This window comes from Dreissena polymorpha, chromosome 3 (assembly GCF_020536995.1).
Source record: "Dreissena polymorpha isolate Duluth1 chromosome 3, UMN_Dpol_1.0, whole genome shotgun sequence".
NCBI lineage: Eukaryota > Metazoa > Mollusca > Bivalvia > Myida > Dreissenidae > Dreissena > Dreissena polymorpha.
The window spans coordinates 55,547,411-55,566,589 of record NC_068357.1 but is presented as its reverse complement, the minus strand read 5'-3'; the positions used below and the strand labels follow the sequence as shown (position 1 = coordinate 55,566,589).

General features: G+C 37.4%; 1 protein-coding gene across 4 annotated transcripts; it reads right to left on the bottom strand.

The window, feature by feature from the left end:
* Positions 1-7,695: 7,695 nt before the first annotated feature.
* LOC127874241 (kyphoscoliosis peptidase-like) lies at positions 7,696-17,146 on the bottom strand. 4 transcript variants are annotated; one of them, XM_052418462.1, is made up of 8 exons: positions 16,967-17,144; positions 16,424-16,505; positions 14,002-14,075; positions 13,327-13,547; positions 10,561-11,531; positions 9,965-10,132; positions 9,562-9,712; positions 7,696-8,892 (listed from the first exon to the last, which is right to left on the bottom strand). In XM_052418462.1, the coding sequence occupies exons 3-8, from the start codon at positions 14,068-14,070 to the stop codon at positions 8,868-8,870; spliced, it is 1,605 nt and encodes a 534-aa protein (XP_052274422.1). In that variant the 5' UTR covers positions 14,071-14,075; positions 16,424-16,505; positions 16,967-17,144; the 3' UTR covers positions 7,696-8,867. The 4 variants fall into 4 exon arrangements, with proteins under 4 accessions (XP_052274422.1, XP_052274424.1, XP_052274421.1 ...); XM_052418464.1 differs by lacking the exon at positions 16,424-16,505 and having other exon boundaries at positions 10,561-10,874; positions 16,967-17,146; XM_052418461.1 differs by lacking the exon at positions 16,424-16,505.
* Between the last annotated feature and the right edge of the window lie 2,033 nt (positions 17,147-19,179).

Genomic DNA, 19,179 nt, shown 5'->3' with positions numbered 1-19,179 from the left:
AAACATTAATCTGACCAAGCCATGCAAGATCAGGTTTATCTCGGACACATTAATCTGACCCAATAACAAGGTACAGGATCAACGGGGGTTTCAGGGGCTTACACACGGGCTGGACAGAATGTAAACACACCGTTAGGAACTTTATTTATGCAGATATCAAAAGTTATTGAAATACATTTACAAAAATCTTAGTGCAAAAAAGACAGTTTTTCTTGAAGATTGTGTCGATATCTTAAGGTATAAGAATAAATCCTTGAATACGTCCGACATCGGTGAAAAAATTTCACGTTGCGAGATGCATAACCGTGCAGTACACATCGAACACAGGCTTATTAAATAAAGTAATTCTGAGGTATTTCAAGTTGTCATAAGCAGCATAAAAATCTTTCTTTGATGCGCTAGTTGAAAGTCTTAAGAAAAGTTGTTTTTTAAAGTTATTTGAAAAAGCACCACGTACTGGTGTGTTAACCTCCATTAACGTTTAATTGTGAACCACACAGAGTCATGTGATCTTGCAACCTTAATAATGCAAGATCGTGTATATATCGGAAACATGAATCTGACCAAATCATGCAAGATCGTGTATATCTCGGAAACATGAATCTGACCAAATCATGCAAGATCGAGTTTATCTCGGAAACATGAATCTGACCAAATCATACAAGATCAGATACATCTCAAACATCTTAATCTGACCAACTCATGAAGATTAAGTATATCTTGGACACATTAATCTGAATAAATCATGCAAGATCAGATATATCTCTTATACATTAATCTGACCAAATAATGCAAAATCAGATATATCTCGGACACATTAATTTTACCAAATCAGGCAAGATCAGATATATCTCGGACACATTAATCTAACCAACTCAGGCAAGATCAGATATATCTCGAACACATTAATCTGATCAAGTCATGCAAGATCAAGTATATCTCGGACACATAAATCTGACCAAATCCTGCAAGATCAAGTATATCTTGGACTCATTAATCTGACCAAATCATGCAATATCAAGTATATCTCGCACACATTCATCTGACCAAATCATGCAAGATCAAGTATGACTCGGACAAATTAATCTGATCAAATCATGCAAGGTCCGGTATATCTCGGACACATTAATTTGACCAAACTAGGCAAGATCAGATACATTTTGGACACATAAGTCTGACGAAATCATGCAAGATAAGATATATCTCGGACACATTTATCTGACCAAATCATGCAAGATCAAGTATATATCGGACACATTAATCTGACCAAATCATGCAAGATAAGATATATCTCGGACACATTTATCTGACCAAATCATGCAAGATCAAGTATATATCGGACACATTAATCTGACCAAATCATGCAATATCCGGTATATCTCGGACACATTAATCTGGAACAATCATGCGACATCACATATAATTCGGACACATTAATCTAACCAAATAATGCAAGAATCGGTATATCTCGGACACGTGAATCTGACAAAATCATTCGAGATTAGAAATATCTCGGACACATTTATGTGACAAAAACCAGGCAAGGTCAGATATATCTCGGACAAATAAATGTACCCTAATCAGGTAAGATCAGATATACATCGAACCCATTTATCCGACCAAATCATGCAAGATCCAGAATCTCGGACACATTTATCTCACCAAATCATGCAAGATCAAGTATATCTAGGACACATTTATCTGACCAAATCATGAAGATCAAGTATATCTCGGACACATTTATCTGACCAAATCATGCAAAATCAAGTACATCTCGGACACATTTATCTGACCAAATCAAGCAATATCAAGTATATCTCGGACACATTAATCTGACCAAATCATGCAAGATCAGATATATCTCTTACACATTAATCTGACCAAATCATGCAAAATCAGATATATATCGGACACATTAATTTGACCAAATCAGGCAATGTCAGATATATCTCGGACACATTAATCTAACCAACTCAGGCAAGATCAGATATATCTCGAACACATTAATCCGATCAAGTCATGCAAGACCAAGTATATCTCGGACACATTAATCTGACCAAATCCTGCAAGATCAAGTTTATCTTGGACTCATTAATCTGACCAAATCATGCAATATCTGCTATATCTCGGACACATTAATCTGACGAAATCATGAAATATCAAGTATATCTCGCACACATTCAACTGACCAAATCATGCAAGATCAAGTATGTCTCGGACAAATTAATCTGACCAAATCATGCAAGATCATATATATCTCGGACACATTAATTTGACCAAATCAGGCAAGATCAGATATATCTCGGTCACATTAATTTGACCAAATCAGGCAAGATCAGATATATCTCTGACACATCAGTCTGACGAAATCATACATGATCAGATATATCTCGGACACATTTATCTGACCAAATCATGCAAGATCCGTTATATCTCAGACAACTTAATCTGTCCAAATCACGCAAGGTTAAATATATCTCGGACACATTTATCTGACCAAATCATGCAATATTAGGTATATCTCGGACACGTTAATCTGACCAAATCATTCAAGGTTATATATATCTCGGACACATTAATTTGACCATATCAGGCAAGGTCAGATATATCTCGGACACATTTATCTGATCAAATCAGGTAAGATCAGATATATATCGGACACATTAATCTGACCAAAGCATGCAAGGTCAGGTATATCTCGGACACATTTATCTGACCAAAGCACGCAAGGTCAGATAAACTCGGACACATTAATCTGAATAAATCATGCAATATCAAGTATATCTCGGACACATTAATGTGACCAAATCATGCAAGATCCGGTATATCTCGGAAACATTAATCTGAACAAATCAAGCAAGATCAGATATATCTCTGGCACATAAATCTGACCAAATCATGCAAGATCCGACATATCTTGGACACATTAATCCGACCAAATCATGTCAGATCCGGTATATCTCGGATACATTTGTTTTTACCAAATCATGCAAGATCCGGTATATCGCGGACACATTAATCTGATCAAATCAGGCAAGATCAGATATATCTCGGACAAATCAATCTGACCAAATCATGCAAGATCCGGTATATCTCTGACACATAAATCTGACCAAATCAGGTAAGATCAGATATATCTCGAACACATTAATCTGCTCATTTTTATGCTCCACCAAATCAAAAACTGTCGTATATGTTCGTTAGAAGAGTGTTTTGAAAGCTATTACGCATAGGTACAGCCTGTTGTCGATATTGGAAAGGTGATCTTGATAATTTGAACGCCGGGCGCAGAATCGGATTGATTATATTCTGTATTTTAAACTAACGCTTAAACAAAGATGTCCATATTCGATCTCTTGTGGGTTAAATCAATACAACCCAGACATGGTCTGTTAGGCACATTGTCCTAAGACGACCTAAGAAACCCAAAACAAAAGATAACAAGCAAATTCGTGGAATTGATATCACTATCCGAATAAATGTTATTTAATGATATCTGTACAGCCATATATAGTATATCCTATATAGTATCTGAGATATATCCCCGAAAAGTAGTGGACCTGTCTGATCTATCTAATGGCACTTCATTTTAATCGTTATAATCTCAAAAGAAGTTACATTTATCAAAATGTGGATGAAGCGTTTGATTATGAATAACATTGTAGATATGGTCGAAATGCATTGTTTAAGAGTAAAGTGAAATAGTTGTACATCTATTGAAAACCAAAATTCATGAAATAACGCATTTATTCACAGACAGGCTATATTAAAGCCCGTTCAGGCTTTACATGGATATCAAAAAATGCAATGTTATTCAGTTTAAAACCATGAAGGGAGAGCTTAGACTAACTAGTGTGCCACACTTTTAAATAATTTTACTTCTTTTAAATGCTGCCAACATTAATTGTGTAAAGAACATGGAACAATATTGAACTACTGGGCCAAGTTGTATAATGGGGATCTGTAAGGGAAATAAACCAAGTGTCTGACACGGAGCACTTCAACAAGTGTTAACGTGAGGTAAGACCCACTTGTCGTAGTACGCTTTTAAACTCGGTTGCAGATGTCATTCAAAATAGTTTTATAAACACTTAATATGAACGTAATAATAATAAGTGCAGCACGCATTGAATTATCCACACTCCTCGCAGCGGTTTCCTCCATAGTTTGAACCTCTAAAATCACTAGTAATTAAGGCCCGGTCACACCGAGGTAACGGACGACAAACGGACATGAAATCATGTTATCCGTTCGTGTCCGTTCTTATCCGTATAATGTCCGTTTTATATCCGGTGAATCCGCTCCTTGTTTGGCGATGTCCGGTGACGTCCGTTGGGAAGTTTTGAGCATGTTCAAAATTTTCCATCGGATAAACGGACAGAGACCTCCGTTTGATGTGCGGTCTTCATACGTTAGTTTACGGTTTGTTTGGAACTCGTGCGTTACACCTCCTGTACGTATCCGGTTCATGTCCGTTAATGTCCGGCTGTCATGGTCAACCACCGGACAACTACCGGACTAATACCAGACTTGCAACGGAAAAACAACACCGTTCCGTACACCTAACGCATGTTCAACAGATAATAACGGACAGCTAACGTATACAAAAGTGCTAGAAGTGTGGCGGAACAAAACTGTTGACAAACATTTAACCGTAATTAGCCTGTGGGTCGAAGTATCATTTCATTTTGGTACGCCTTGTGAGGATATGTGCAATGGAGTGTCATGCTCGCATTCAATTAGAGTGTCAAGCCACCCTCGTGCATGCCCAGATTGACATTTTGGATGCTAACGTGGCCATGCATCGTCTTGCTCAAAAGAGAGCAAGGAGACGGAGGCAGTGCAGATGACGGATAAGGGCTTGGCTGGGCCCCGAGCTGAGGCGTCAGTTCGGTCTGTATGTCCAACTTATGGTCGAACAACGACGAGAGGATTAACGCGCATTCATCAACTTCATGAGAATACCACTCGAAATGTTTGATGAGATTCTCGCACGAGTGGGCCCAATGATAACGAGACAGCGAAAGAACTACAGACTTCCAGTTGAATTAGGTATGAAGCTAGCAATTGCGCTGCGGCATCTTGTGTCTGGTTCAAAATACCGTGATATGCGATTCGGCTGGAGGGTACCCCACAACACTATTTTTCTTCTCGTGCCAGAAGTAAGTACCGCTTAATTTACTATAGTGTTAAAATTAATTTTAAAAGGCTTCTGTTAGTCAGTTTGATATATTTATATATTTGAATGTCTACTTATATCATCATTTTATATGAATTTAATTGTGTTTAGTTATTGGTTGAGGATAAAAGGCAAATAGATCAGTGCGCGAACTACAACACTAACCTCCTAAATTGTATATTACCATTAGTACTGTCTTGTGCGCATATCTTGAAATGCAAACAGTTTTAAGCACTGTTTATCAAGTCGTATATTTTTACCTTATCGTCCACTCGCTTAAATTCATGGATTATCTACTGTGCCATACACTAATAATCTACGCTAGCTTATCATACTGTTATCTTTTACACGTCAGGTTTGTAGAGCAGTCATAGATGAATAGTATGCTGGCGAGGTGATGCCGTTGCCAACAACAGCTGCCGATAGGACGCGAATAGCGGACGGCTTCAGGGACAGCTGGAATTTCCCCCATACTCTTGGTGCTATTGATGGCAAACATATTGCCTGCAAATGTGCACCAAGATCCGTGTCTACGTATTTTAGCTACAAGAAGTACTTCTCCGTTGTCCTGCTAGCTCTGGTGGATTCTGACTACAAGTTCGTCTGGGCTGACATTGGAGGCCGTGGTTTTGCATCCGATGCACAGCTGTGGAACGAGTCTGACCTGAAGGCAGCATCTGAGAACGGAGACCTTGACCTGCCAGAACTTGAAGCTTTGCCACATGATACTGAGGATGTACCCTACTTTTTTATTGTTGTACGTTGTGCGTTGGTGTTCGGTACTTTTCCGTTTCTCTAACGTTGGGAGAACGTTTTGTCCGGTATTAATGCGTTACACTGCCGTTTTATCCGGTAGAAGTCCGTTACTCGCACGGTAATATCAGTTAGCCGACTGTTAATTATCCGGTACATATCCGTTAAACGCACGGTTTTCCCCGTTACATCACTGGTACTTGTGTGGTCATTGTGTGTTTCCTACGCTTCACACACCGATTGCGAGAGTCTTGAGCGGCAGAGCAGGTAAATTTTATCACCGGATAACCAAAACCTGCATATTTCTCGTTCCTCCGTTTTCTATCCGTTACATATTCGTTAGCCGGTCTGACCGGGCCTGAAAATCCTACAACATCTTGAAGGAATATCGGGTATATCTTTTTCTAATATAAAAAATGCAATTTTCTACAAAAACAGATCTTTTAATATATGGTAAATATATATCAACGTTACAGGATAAAGAGTTATAGACAATATCAAAATTCGTGTATGATAACAGTAATATTTTAAACGACCGACGTGTTAAAGTGGCATGGATTTGGTAGGAGAAAATGTGTGTTTTCCATGGCTTCCGTCTCGTGCTAACTTGCTCTGGTTTCGATCCGACATGCGCAAATCAAGTCTGATACATACCACTTATAAAACATTTTCTCAGTGGCAATAAATCCCTATTCATAAGAAGCTTACCTTTTGCAAATTCAAATTATTTGGCTTCAACCATACCATACCAGCCATGATTGGAAAAAGTCGAAGCTGTTCGTGGATGTTATGAATTATCATAAGATGAATTGTGCGCGCGGGGTATCCTGCAAACAGAGACGACAACTATGCAATGGTTTGATCATCCTGCACACAGAAACGACAACTATGCACTGGTTTGATATCCTGCACACAGAGACAACTATGCAATGGTTTGATCGTGTTTCAGCTCTGAGAATCAACCAAAATCCAGACTGTTCTGATGGTCATGGAAATACATGCCAAAGGAAACCAAGCATAGAAGGAATTAAACCCGTTTATGTCAATGTTTGTTTTTCCTTTTTTATATCCTATTATTATGATTTGACTTTAAAATTGTATTAACATGTGTAGTGTTGTTCGTTTAATTAAACTTACAATATGTGTGGTCAAAACCAAAGTTATTTAGAAAATAATAGTCATAAACTTAAGTATACCAAAGTGCCAACAAAGAAATCAATGTTATTGCATTTGAAAACTGGCGTTATTACTGCACATTATTAAAAATATAAAAAATACTTTTATAATTAGCTATTTGACAAACAAAAAAAGTAAACAAATAACACATGATACAGAAAAAAAACGTTATAGCGTGTGCATTGTGTTTTATAGTTCTTGAAATATAACGTAGTGCGCAAGCTTATGTATCATTCTCGTCCAAATGTATATTTTAGTTTCTGTGTCACCATATGAGCCTTGTTCTGAGAAAACTGGGCTTAATTCATGTGCGTAAAGTGTCGTCCCAGATTATCCTGTGCAGTCCGCACAGGCTAATCAGGGACGACACTTTCCGCTTTTATGGTATTTTTAGTTTCAAGGAAGTCCCTCCTGACCAAAAATCAAGTTTAGGCGGAAAGTGTCGTCCCTGATTAGCCTGTCCGGACTGCACAGGCTAATCTGGGACGACACTTTACGCACATGCATTATGACCAGCTTTCATAGAACAAGACACATATATCAAATGCCACATGTGAATTCGGGTGTAATAAGAATATAGTCAGGGCCAAGGTTGTCTAAAGTTTATTTCAAAGCTTGACACCATAGATTATTTTTCTTACAATTTAAAAAGGTTGATACATCCATCTGTTCCGTAAACACTGTGTATAATTTTACCCAATTACATTATGCCATATTTGCATATTACGGCTAAAGACAATCTACCCAACTCACTAGATACATCATAGTAAGAAGTAGACTATGTTTTACACAAAGATCATTTTTTGCAAAATGTATAATGTAATTTATTAATATCATTGTTGTCATTAATGCCCCAGACTTCTGAACCATGTAGTAAGATTGGCGTTAATAGCGAATCGCAAAGAGATACATGTAGTTCGGTTTCGACATCTAATTTGACACAAATGCAATGTAATAATAAGCTCTCGGTCTATTTTAATTTAATATTTTTACAAAAATATACATATTTCCAGTGTATTCAAATTTTATACCCACGTTTATAAAAAAATGACATTTGTTCAATATATTCGTTATTTATTGACCATGAATAATTTCACCTTTTTTTAATATACAAATTATTTATTTAATACCAAATTTAGACCAATAAATAGCGTTATAAATATAAATTATATATATCGTTAAATTGCTTCTGAATGCGTCCCGGGTTAGAAGCAAATAATTCAATATAATAAGCTAATAGCATAATACACAAGGCAGCAATTGAAAAATGTCGTTCGTATACTGTGGAACATACATGTAATTAATAATTAGCATAACCAGTTGCAGTGACATCGGTACCCCTTGCTTAACACCAAGAGATACATCAAAGAAGTCGGAATATGACGTACCCTGAGTATTGTTTATGCATTATTATATAATTTTTATCATTGTTATTGTTCGGGTCCAGTTATTGACATTTCAAGTTTTGAGTTGCTGATGTGGGTGTTTCGGTAGAGGTTGCGGTGACCGTTCGTCTTGTCGGTGTCTAGCTGGGTTTGGTTCTACCCGCGCAGTAGACGGTCAAACAGTCAACTTAACCGGTCGAGGCTGGTCTAGTTGCAGTATAATTAGGTACAAAACTTAGGTATCATAAAAATTAATAGACTATAAGACTTAAATCCTGCTTTAATTGATTATTAAGCCATACAATCATTTGTTCAAATGCAGTCCTTGTCTGTCTCTTTTCCTTTATAGCAGAAAAGGCCCTTTGTTCTTTGGCTCACTTTGTCGGATGAATACTGCTCCTGAAAAAGAATGCATTCGTTTTTGCATTTGAGCTGCGCTCTATGAAAAGCAGTTTTTTATGCATGTGCGTAAAGTATTGTCCCAGATTATACTGTGCAGTCCGCACAGGCTTATCAGGGACGACACTGTCCACCTTTCCTGGATTTTAGCTAAGAAAAGACTTTCTTTAAAAGAAAAATTTCATAAAAGCTGAAAGTGTCGTCCCTGATTAACCTGTTCGGACTGCACAGGCTAATCTGGGACGACACTTTACGCATATGCATTAAAACTGCTTTTCCCACAGCATGGCCCATTAATATCCCCGTTCGAATGGTCAACACTCACGTCGATGTTTTGCACGTTCAGTATCATACGGGATTGCATACGTCTTGATCTCTGAGAAAAATGGGTTTAATACATGGTCTTTAACTGTCATCCCGCGTTAGCCTTTGCAGTCCGCCAATATTAGATGTCCGTTAAGTAGAGACTTCATTTAAACGAAAAATTCCATCAAATTATATATACAAAAGGACTCGTATTAATGTAAGAGAGACTGGTAAAGCAAAAATTAAAGTGCACAGCATAAGTACACTTGGAAATTTTTACATTGCGATAAAAAATAAATACGCAATCACCAGATATTGTTCATGGAACGACTCATGTTACGTTACTATAACAAATACCCTTACATTTTGTTGAGCACAGACATCAGTTGTTTCACTTCCCGTTGTAAACTGTGCACCGAATCTCGCAGTTGTGTCTCTCGAAACTCTTTTGCATCACGCTTCGACGCCTGTAACACTTTCTTCTTGTTTTTCTTCACAAGTCGTTCGTGATCCGCTAAAAGTTAAAAAGCAATAGTGTTTAATGTGTTAAACAGTGTGTCTTCAATGAAGTCGTTACTAAAAATAAGTTTATGTAAGTTTAATTTTTTATTGTTGTCAACAAAAGCTTAAAATGTTCGTAAATGCCTTGTAATTATAAAGCAAAACCTTAGTAAACACAAAATTTTTCGTTTGTTTCTAAATAAAGTTTATATACGTATTTTTATGTCAACCTATATCTTCTAAGATGAATTCTTTCACGCCATACCCTCATTATTTCGATAGGAGCTGACAATATAGTTCGCAACCGGTTTGAAGTCTCCTCCGCCATTCTTGTCCTTTCCTTTCAGCACCAACACGCCCTCTCCTTTCTTTTTCAGACCTGCCTTCAACACGACCTCGCCTTTGTCGTGGTCCACTCTGACTTCAGATACCCCTTTGAATAGGAAAACAAATTCACAGACACAGAAAATGGTCTTTTAATGGCTTTTTCAAAGTATGATTTTATAAATGGACTTTATTTTATGTTACTCAACACAACAATTGTATATTGTTGAGTAACATACAGAAAATGTAGTCCATTTGTATACAAATATTGAACATTATTTTAAAATAAATAACTATTAATGCTTTAAATATGCATATTATCAAAGACATGTATGCCATCGGCGATAACTTTTGCAAGCGATTCAGTTTGTTGATGAACACGAACATTTCAGAAAAATGTTTTGGTAATTATCGAGTCTCAATAAGACTCAATTATCTTATAACATTGACAACGCTTTAACAGCCTCGGTCAAGAAGCAGTTTCAATTTGCTTTTATGTAAACAAAATTAAATTCCTCATATAACATTAGCACCTACCGATATTTTCGTCATCGCCGATGTAATCCGACGCAAACTGGACCTCGTTGATTCGGTCTTCAGCGATTCTAAAATGTATTGAGTTCAGATCGATGGTCTTTCCGGGAACCTGGTCCGCACACTCTACTTCAAGGGTGGAAGTGGTCTGTGATGGGTGCTTTAAACCAAAATTCAAAGCTTCGTGCGTAAAGCCTAGCCCGGTCTTCGCCACCTCAGTCGGGATGTTGCGACAGTGTTCATCGACTTCAAGGCACACAATCCTGAACTCAAAGCACTCCCAATACCGGCTTAGGTCTGGCGTGATCACGGATGTACTGAAAGTATACTTGCCTTTTACAGGCAAACTTATTGTAAACGACACTTCGTCCATACCCGGTGAATATACGACCATTCTTGTCAAATGCATACATGTGTCGGCGTTTATTTCTCCGCTTCCTTCAATAAACGATAATTTGTATTTGAACTTAACATCTTTAAGTACCGTGGAAGGACAGCCAACGGTTATTCGGCAACGTCCCTTATCTGAAATCATTTGACACGCATCAACCGTTAGCAGAGTCATTCCAGTTACAAAGAACCCGGGTTGCAGAAAGGCGCACTTTTTGAAATCGTTTTCATTTTTAACACGTTCGCTCGATACATACTGAAAGGAACTCTCCTCGGGAAAAGCGTGAATCGAAAAAATTCGCGGATGTGTGCAAAACCAAAACTCATTGAAAATAGCCTCTGTATAACCAGTGTTTGCTGTCTGTGTCTGAAATGCCAAATTCCCATCATTCTCAAGCAGAATCTCGCCCCCTCGCCGGTATCCTTTTACGGTGGAGACGGCTAGTTCAGTGTATACCAAATGCCAAACGTTATTGCAACGAAAGCTGTTCCAGACGCCTTGTAGAATTTCTTTATTCGAGCCAGGTTCGTAAGTGATGTCTTTCGCCTTTCCCATTATTAATTGGCATTCAATGTTTGCAGCACTTAAAATATAGCATGATATTTGTGAATATATAGGCCTCGTTCTGAGATAACGGGGTTTAATGCACGAATAAAGTGTATAAAGCTTTTGCGGACTACACAGGCTAATCTGGGATTACACTGTTCGCACATGCGTTAAGCCTAGTTTTCAGTGCACGCGTTTCATATATATGGTACAAACATGTTCATGGCGTGAAATATCACATAATATGAAAACATAACAAATTGCATTTAAAAGGAGTCTTTAACGCTAGTTTTTCAAACCATTTGTCAAGGACACAAAATGAAATCGAAAAGTATAATAAAAAACAAGGATATAAGTTAAAATGATGGATGCTCCCCAATGATGCTTTGTCGAAATATGGTTTAACTGTGTGGAAAAAAGTGTGACCTTGAGAAAATATAGTATTAGCCTTGGTGACGTTGACCTAAGTGACTTAAAACCTCATGAAAAAGTAGAGGTTCATGCAAGGTACCTACATCTCAAATATATAAGGGATCGGTTAAATATTGAAGGCGCTATGAGAAACTGTAACCAAAGTGTGACTTTGAGAAAATCTATTATTAGCCTCGGTGACCTTGACCCCAGTGAACTAAAACCTCATCAAAAAGTTGTGGTTCATGCAAGGTACTTACATGAAAAATATGGAAGAGATCGGTAAAATATTGAAGGCGCTATGAGAAATGGTAACAAAAGTGTGACGGAAAATCTATTATAAGTCTCGGTGATCTTGACGCCCGTGGCGTCAAATCTCATCAAAAGGTAGAGGTCCATGCAAGGTACGTACTTGCCAAATATGGAAAAGATGGGTAAAATATTGAAGGCGCTATGAGAAACTTTTACAAAAGTGTGATGGAAAATCTATTATAAGCCTCGGTTACCTTGACCCCAGTGACGCCAAACCTCATCAAAAGGTAGAGGTCCATGCAAGGTACCTAGATGCCAAATATGTAAGAGATCGGTAAAATATTGATGGCGCTATTAGAAGCTGTAACAAAAGTGTGACGGAAAATCTATTATTAGCCTCGGTGACCTTGACTTTGACACCAGTGACGTCAAACCTCATCAAAATGTAGAGGTCCATGGAAGGTACCTTCATGCCAAATACGGAAGAGATCGGTAAAATAATGAAGGCGCTATAAAAAACGGTAACAAAAGTGTGACGGAAAATCTATTATGAGCCTCGGTGACCTTGACCCATGTGACGTCAAACCACATCAAAAGGTAGAGTCCATGCAAGGTACCGTCATGCCAAATATGGAAGAGATCGGTAAAGTATTGAAGGCTCTATGATAAACTGTAACAAAAGTGTGACGGAAGTAAGGTAGTAAATAAGGAACCCCAAACTGACAACTATATGCTCCCCATATATATATATATCTAAAACCTACATATTTATTATAAAAGTTCGAGGTATGGTACCGGTTGAGTATTTTGTGAGAATTATTAACTTTTTTGACAACCTGTTTTATATATTGTATTGTATGATTGTTCCATGGATAAATATATTGACTGGTATTCCAAGTGTAAACTTAATAAATGTACAAAAATTGCATAGGTACTATTGTATAAAACTACCTGAGCAATACTTTGAAATTTTAACACACTATATACCAGATTTGAAAAAAAAACACAATGTGAAGGTTCTCTTTCTGATGTCAAATTCCAACTTTGATTTAACTATATAAAGGTAAACTTTCATATACAAATACCAGATTTGACAAAACTATGTAAAGGTCAACTTTCTTATGTCAAAAACCAGATTTGAACAAACTATGCAAGTAAGTTGGTAGAACCTGCATAACTCCATGAAAGTTCCCGGTAGGAAACTGTTCTCGTCAACAAGACTGCACATATTGTGCGGTAGATCTCTCCGCCGCCTTCTATCGGACATCAGTGACATCCAAACCAGGATCGACCTCGCCATGTACAGGTCCCTGTTTGGATCGCCTCTGGCGATGGCTTCTTCAAAATAGCGGATCAAGCCATTCTCGTTTGTCACTGCTCTGTTTTGAATCTAGAAAAAAAAATAAGTTGCACAAAATAAAACGAGCATTGTCTCCAAAGTGACGAATATAATCCCAGTATATAGTATTGTCATAAAAATCTAATTCAGAGAATCAATCGTGATGAATTTCTCCGGAATCTTCCGTAAGATAAGCAATAAATCGTCTGCTGATCTAGAGTGTCAGAGAAGAAGACCGAAATCACACTCTTGATCAGCAGATGATTTAATGCTAGATGATTTAATGCTAGATGATTTAATGCTAGATGATTTAATGCTAGATCATTTAATGCATTTTTTTGGAGGATTCCGGAGAGAGTCTGGTGCTTTACGATTGAACAGTAATAGTGCTTTATTTTAGAATTTCATCATATGTTCCGAAAAACAATAAATGTGCTAAGTACATTATGATTTAATATATGGATACAATGTTTTATATAACTGAATATTAATGAATTATACCCACTTGTTGCACATGTCCGTCACATTTTGTGAAACTAATGCTTGCCTCGTCATATGTGTGAACGGTAGGCATGGCATCTGAAACGATAACCAGGACTCGTATACAATTACCACCTGTGGAAGGAGGTTTGGAAAAAAACATTAAGCAAAAAGCATTTCATACCCAAGTTGTGGTTAAGATTTCTGCGCGTGCTATACGCGTAAATATCACGTAATACACTTGCTTTAGTTTTTTTTTCGACAAGAACCGATACAAGCAACTTTTTTTTAATTGGTGATTATTCACAAACAGAAGTTGACATATTATTTTTTACTCGAGAATATTTTAGAGAAAATTATATAAATTCATCAGGTATACGAGTATTGCGTGCAGTTTTCTGTTTGAATGGATGACACACCTGCTTACAGTCAGAATGTGTGACTGAAATACATGTACAGTAAGGACATTGCAAACAGCGTAGACCCAGATAATACGCCGCATAATGCGGCGTCTCATCTGGGTCTGCGCTGTTTGCTTAAATGAAATACAGTATATTTAAGACTTCAGAACATACCGTTAAATAATTCAAACTAAAACCTTCAGGAAGAGATTGTTTATATGACATAGTTTGCATTGACCAAATTATGCTAGTAGCTCTATAAACTTGTTGTTAAGAAGAAAGATTGTAGAACAAATATGCTACATGCTACCCAAATAATCATGTATGTGTCACAACAAGCGTAAGAGACATGCACACAGCTTTGGTGGATTAACCCATTTATGCCAAGTGGACTCTCCAATCCTTCTAAATTGGATCTATTTATTTCAAAAATTAGGGATTTCTAGTATATTTATTTATATATTTAGAATATTTCTTACGGAAATTCCTTTAAGCAAACAGCACAGACCCAGATGAGACGCCGCATCATGCAGCGTCTCATCTGGATCTACGCTGTTTGCATATGCCTTTTTTCTAGACGTGAGGCATACATGTTTAAACAAATTCTAATTTTGAAATCTGAATGTTAGATTTAAAAAATCCCCTTCGCCAAACTGCAAAACTGTGATGTTAAAGTAACATGCAAATTTATTTGTAAATTTGTCAAACAAATTCGTATCTCAAGTGGGCTTTTAAAGCCCATTACATGTAAGATGTTTGTTTGAGAAAAGACTGAAAGAAGTGTTCTACGGCGATGGTGCTGCATTTACATATCTCGATGTTCTTGTTCTAACAAAAATCGAGCAGTGCTATGCCATTATGTTTTACAGAATATTAATGATTTTATACTGTCTGCATGTTATTTAAGTTTCTTGTTCTAATTTGAGAAGTACTTATACAAATTGTAAACAGTCTGCCAGCCTGAAGTTTTAACCCAGTCTACACGTGAACATAATTGTGTATAAAAGTCTTTATATTTAAATAGTGTACAGCTGAAATCCGTATGAAAAGTGAGTGTGCAGCGTCATGCGAAATCGAGCAGCGTCATGCGAAAATGGGTATTATGCCAAATGGCCAGCGTACATGAACTGTGTATCAGTAGCCACTCAAGTGGTTCATGAGAATCGGGTTTACCCTCTTTTGAGAAAACTGTTTCCTTTTTGCAAATTGATAATTTTATTACTTTAATATATTTTTCTCAAGACAAAATGCACGCTATCTACGTGTGTAATTGTGCTTAAAAAAAGGCGAAAATCACTTTCTGCACTAAAAATATAAATACAAAACAAAGTGCGTTTCACAAAAATCACCACAGGAAATAGCTACAATTGTTTATCTCATTTGGCTTATGGAATTCACGACCCGTTTCAGATGATAACAAGACTATTGTCAAGCAATATGGTCCCCTGCCGGTGAAACTCCACCATGCTCAGCAATATTTCTAGTCTATTTTTTTTCATAGCAACCATAACTTTGACGTAGGAACAAAATGAAATGACGTGCATAATCTCCATATTGCCATCTGTCCATGTTTCAAGTTTCATTAAAAATATGAAGAACTTGTAAAGCTATCGCAGGATCCATAATTTTCAGCAATATTTCTAGTCTATTTGTTGCCATAGCAACCAGAATTCTTGACGTAGGAACAAAATGAAATGACGTGCATAATCTCCATATTGACATCTGTACATGTTTCAAGTTCATGAAAAAATATGAAGATCTTTTAAAGTTATCGCAGGATCCAGAAAAGTGTGACAGACTCACACACAGAGCACAAACCATAAGTCCCCTCCGGTTTCACCGGTAGGAGACAATGTTATATATATAATTACATATATTTAATAATAATACTAATATATATATAATTACTCCGTATCAACAAGTTTGTTGATAAATTTGTAAAGCAATACATTATCAGGACTACAAATATACGACTGGTCGTCCGAGAATCAATGCTGGGCCTCGTTCTGGAAAATCTTGGTTTAACGCATTTGCGTAGTGTCATACCATATTGGCCTGTGTAGTCCGCACCAGCTAACCAGGAAAGACGCTCTGCACCTGAACTGGATTTTCGTTAAGAAGAGAATCCCTTTAAACAAAAAAAATCTTCAAAGAGGAAAATATCCTCCATGAGATTAGCATGTTCGGACTGAACAGGTTAATCTGATATGTCACTTTACGCACATGCATTAGGCCTAGATTTCCCAAATCGAGACGCAATTTAATGTTGTAAATAAATTTCCGCTGTAAACGCAATACCAACGATTTATTTCAAGCGTTGGAGGTGTGCCAAAATATATTTGCCTTCCGGGTCATGATTATAAATGCATTCTATATGTGTTACAATTTTTTTCATCATAACTCTCAATTGTTTCATTAACTTTTGCTAGCGCGAACGGTAGCAGATTAAATATTGAAAAGCAATGGCAGCAGTTTGTTGTTATAAACATTGTACTTTCGATTTAACCCATGTTTGTACAATATGTAATTGAACATTTAGTTAAGATTTTACAAATATATATTTATAAGAAATAAGAGCATATAATATACCTGTGTCCACTGCGGTTATCCCAGATGTCTCAGTGAATTAAACAAGTTATGCTAATCCCATTTACTTTTTACACTGTTTTCAGTTTTTGAAACTTTAGATCAGCTATTGATTTGATAGATCAATACAAAACGTAATGGGGTTGAAACTTGATTACACTTGGAAGGCAATAAATACCGTTTTAAGATAGATAGATAAGCGGTTATATTAAGGGCGACCATGTTTAAACAATCGTACATGCGTTTAAATTTGTTAAGATATAATGGAAGTACCATGGAAAGAATGTAAATACATGCCCATGGAAGACCTTGCAACTCTTTAGAGGCAGCTACTTGGTGTAGGAATGACATTATGCTGAGAAATACGCCGTGCGATTTACAATGGTATTATTGATTTTTAAAAGCAAGTTTAAAAGTCAAGACACGAGATAATTTCACGGTAAATACCGGTATTTATCATGCAATATTAATAATTGAGTCGCGTTCTGAGAAAACTGGGCATAATGCATGTGCGTAGTGTCGTCCCAAATTAGCATGTGCAGTCCGCACAGGGTAATCAGGGACGACACTTTCCACCTTAACTGGATTTTCGTGTAGAAGAGGTTTCCTTTAAACGAAAAATAACAGTAAAGCGGACAGTGTCGTCCCTGATTAGCCTGTGCGGACTGCACAGGCTAATCTGGGACGACACTTTACGCACATGCATTATGCCCAGTTTTCTCAGAACGCGACGTGTACCAATGTCTACTTGTCTTATGTACAACATGACGACACGTTTTACGTTCATTTTTAATTTGTTTAAACCCCATTATTGTAGAAAGGCATGCCTTTGTGATGCCAGTATTACATTCCATCAGCTACCCGTAACTTGAAATTGTATTGTGTTTTGTATCGCAGAAATTTGATACTTGTTAACATTTCATGTTCAATTCGTGACCTTGACACAAGGTTTTTGTTCTTCGTATGGCATTTAAAAAGATTTTGTAGTTGATATGGTGTCAGGCTTGCGACTGGGAGGTCAGCAGTTCGATCCCCACTGAGGGAGCGTTCTTAAGACCCCCCACCCACACACACATAGACACCCAGTACTGGTTCTACCAATGATAGGAACTCGAGAGCCTTTCAATAAGCCGGAAGCTTTTAATGCAATTGAGTTTAAAATGAACAGGTTTCAACTTAACGGATTATCATCATGTTTAGTCTCTAATATTCCTTTCTCTTTAAATACTTTTGTTCCAAGATTATCATTTATTTTGTCACACGCGACATCGGCACTGTATTACAATTGTTAAATGACATTTTCTTTCCACACAGGAACTTTAAAACTTCATACATTTAAAGTTTTCCATGCGCAACATTGAAATAACATTTCCATATCGATTGTCCCTTATGTAACGTTTCCATTTGTTATTGTAAGGGCTGTTTGTAAAACATGCATGCCCCCCATATGGGCTGTCCGTTGTAGTGGCAGCCATTGTGTGAATACGTTTTTTGTCACTGTGACCTTGACCTTTGACCTAGTGACCTGAAAATCAATAGGGGTCATCTGCGAGTCACGACCAATGTACCTATGAAGTGTCATGATCCTAGGCAAAAGCGTTCTTGAGTTATCATCCGAAATTCATTTTACTATTTCGGGTCACCGTGACCTTGTGACCTCAAAATCAATAGGGGTCATCTGCGAGTCATGATCAATCTACCTGTGAAGATTCATGATCCTAGGCATATGCGTTCTTGAGTTATCATCCGAAAACCATTTTACTATTTCAGGTCACCGTGACCTTTGACCTAGTGACCTCAAAATCAATAGGGGTCATCTGCGAGTCATGATCAATCTACCCATGAAGTTTCATGATCCTAGGCGTATGCATTCTTGAGTTATCAGCCGGAAACCATTTTACTATTTCAGGTCACCGTGACCTTGACCTTTGACCTAGTGACCTCAAAATCAATAGGGGTTATCTGCGAGTCATGATCAATCTACCCATGAAGTTTCATGATCCTAGGCGTATGCGTTCTTGAGTTATCATTCAAAAACCATTTTACTATTTCGGGTCACCGTGACCTTGACCTAGTGACCTCAAAATCAATAGGGGTCATCTGCGAGTCATGATCAATGTACCTATGAAGTTTCATGATCCTAGGCCCAAGCGTTCTTGAGTTATCGTCTGACAACCACCTGGTCGACGGACCGACCGACATGAGCTAAGCAATAT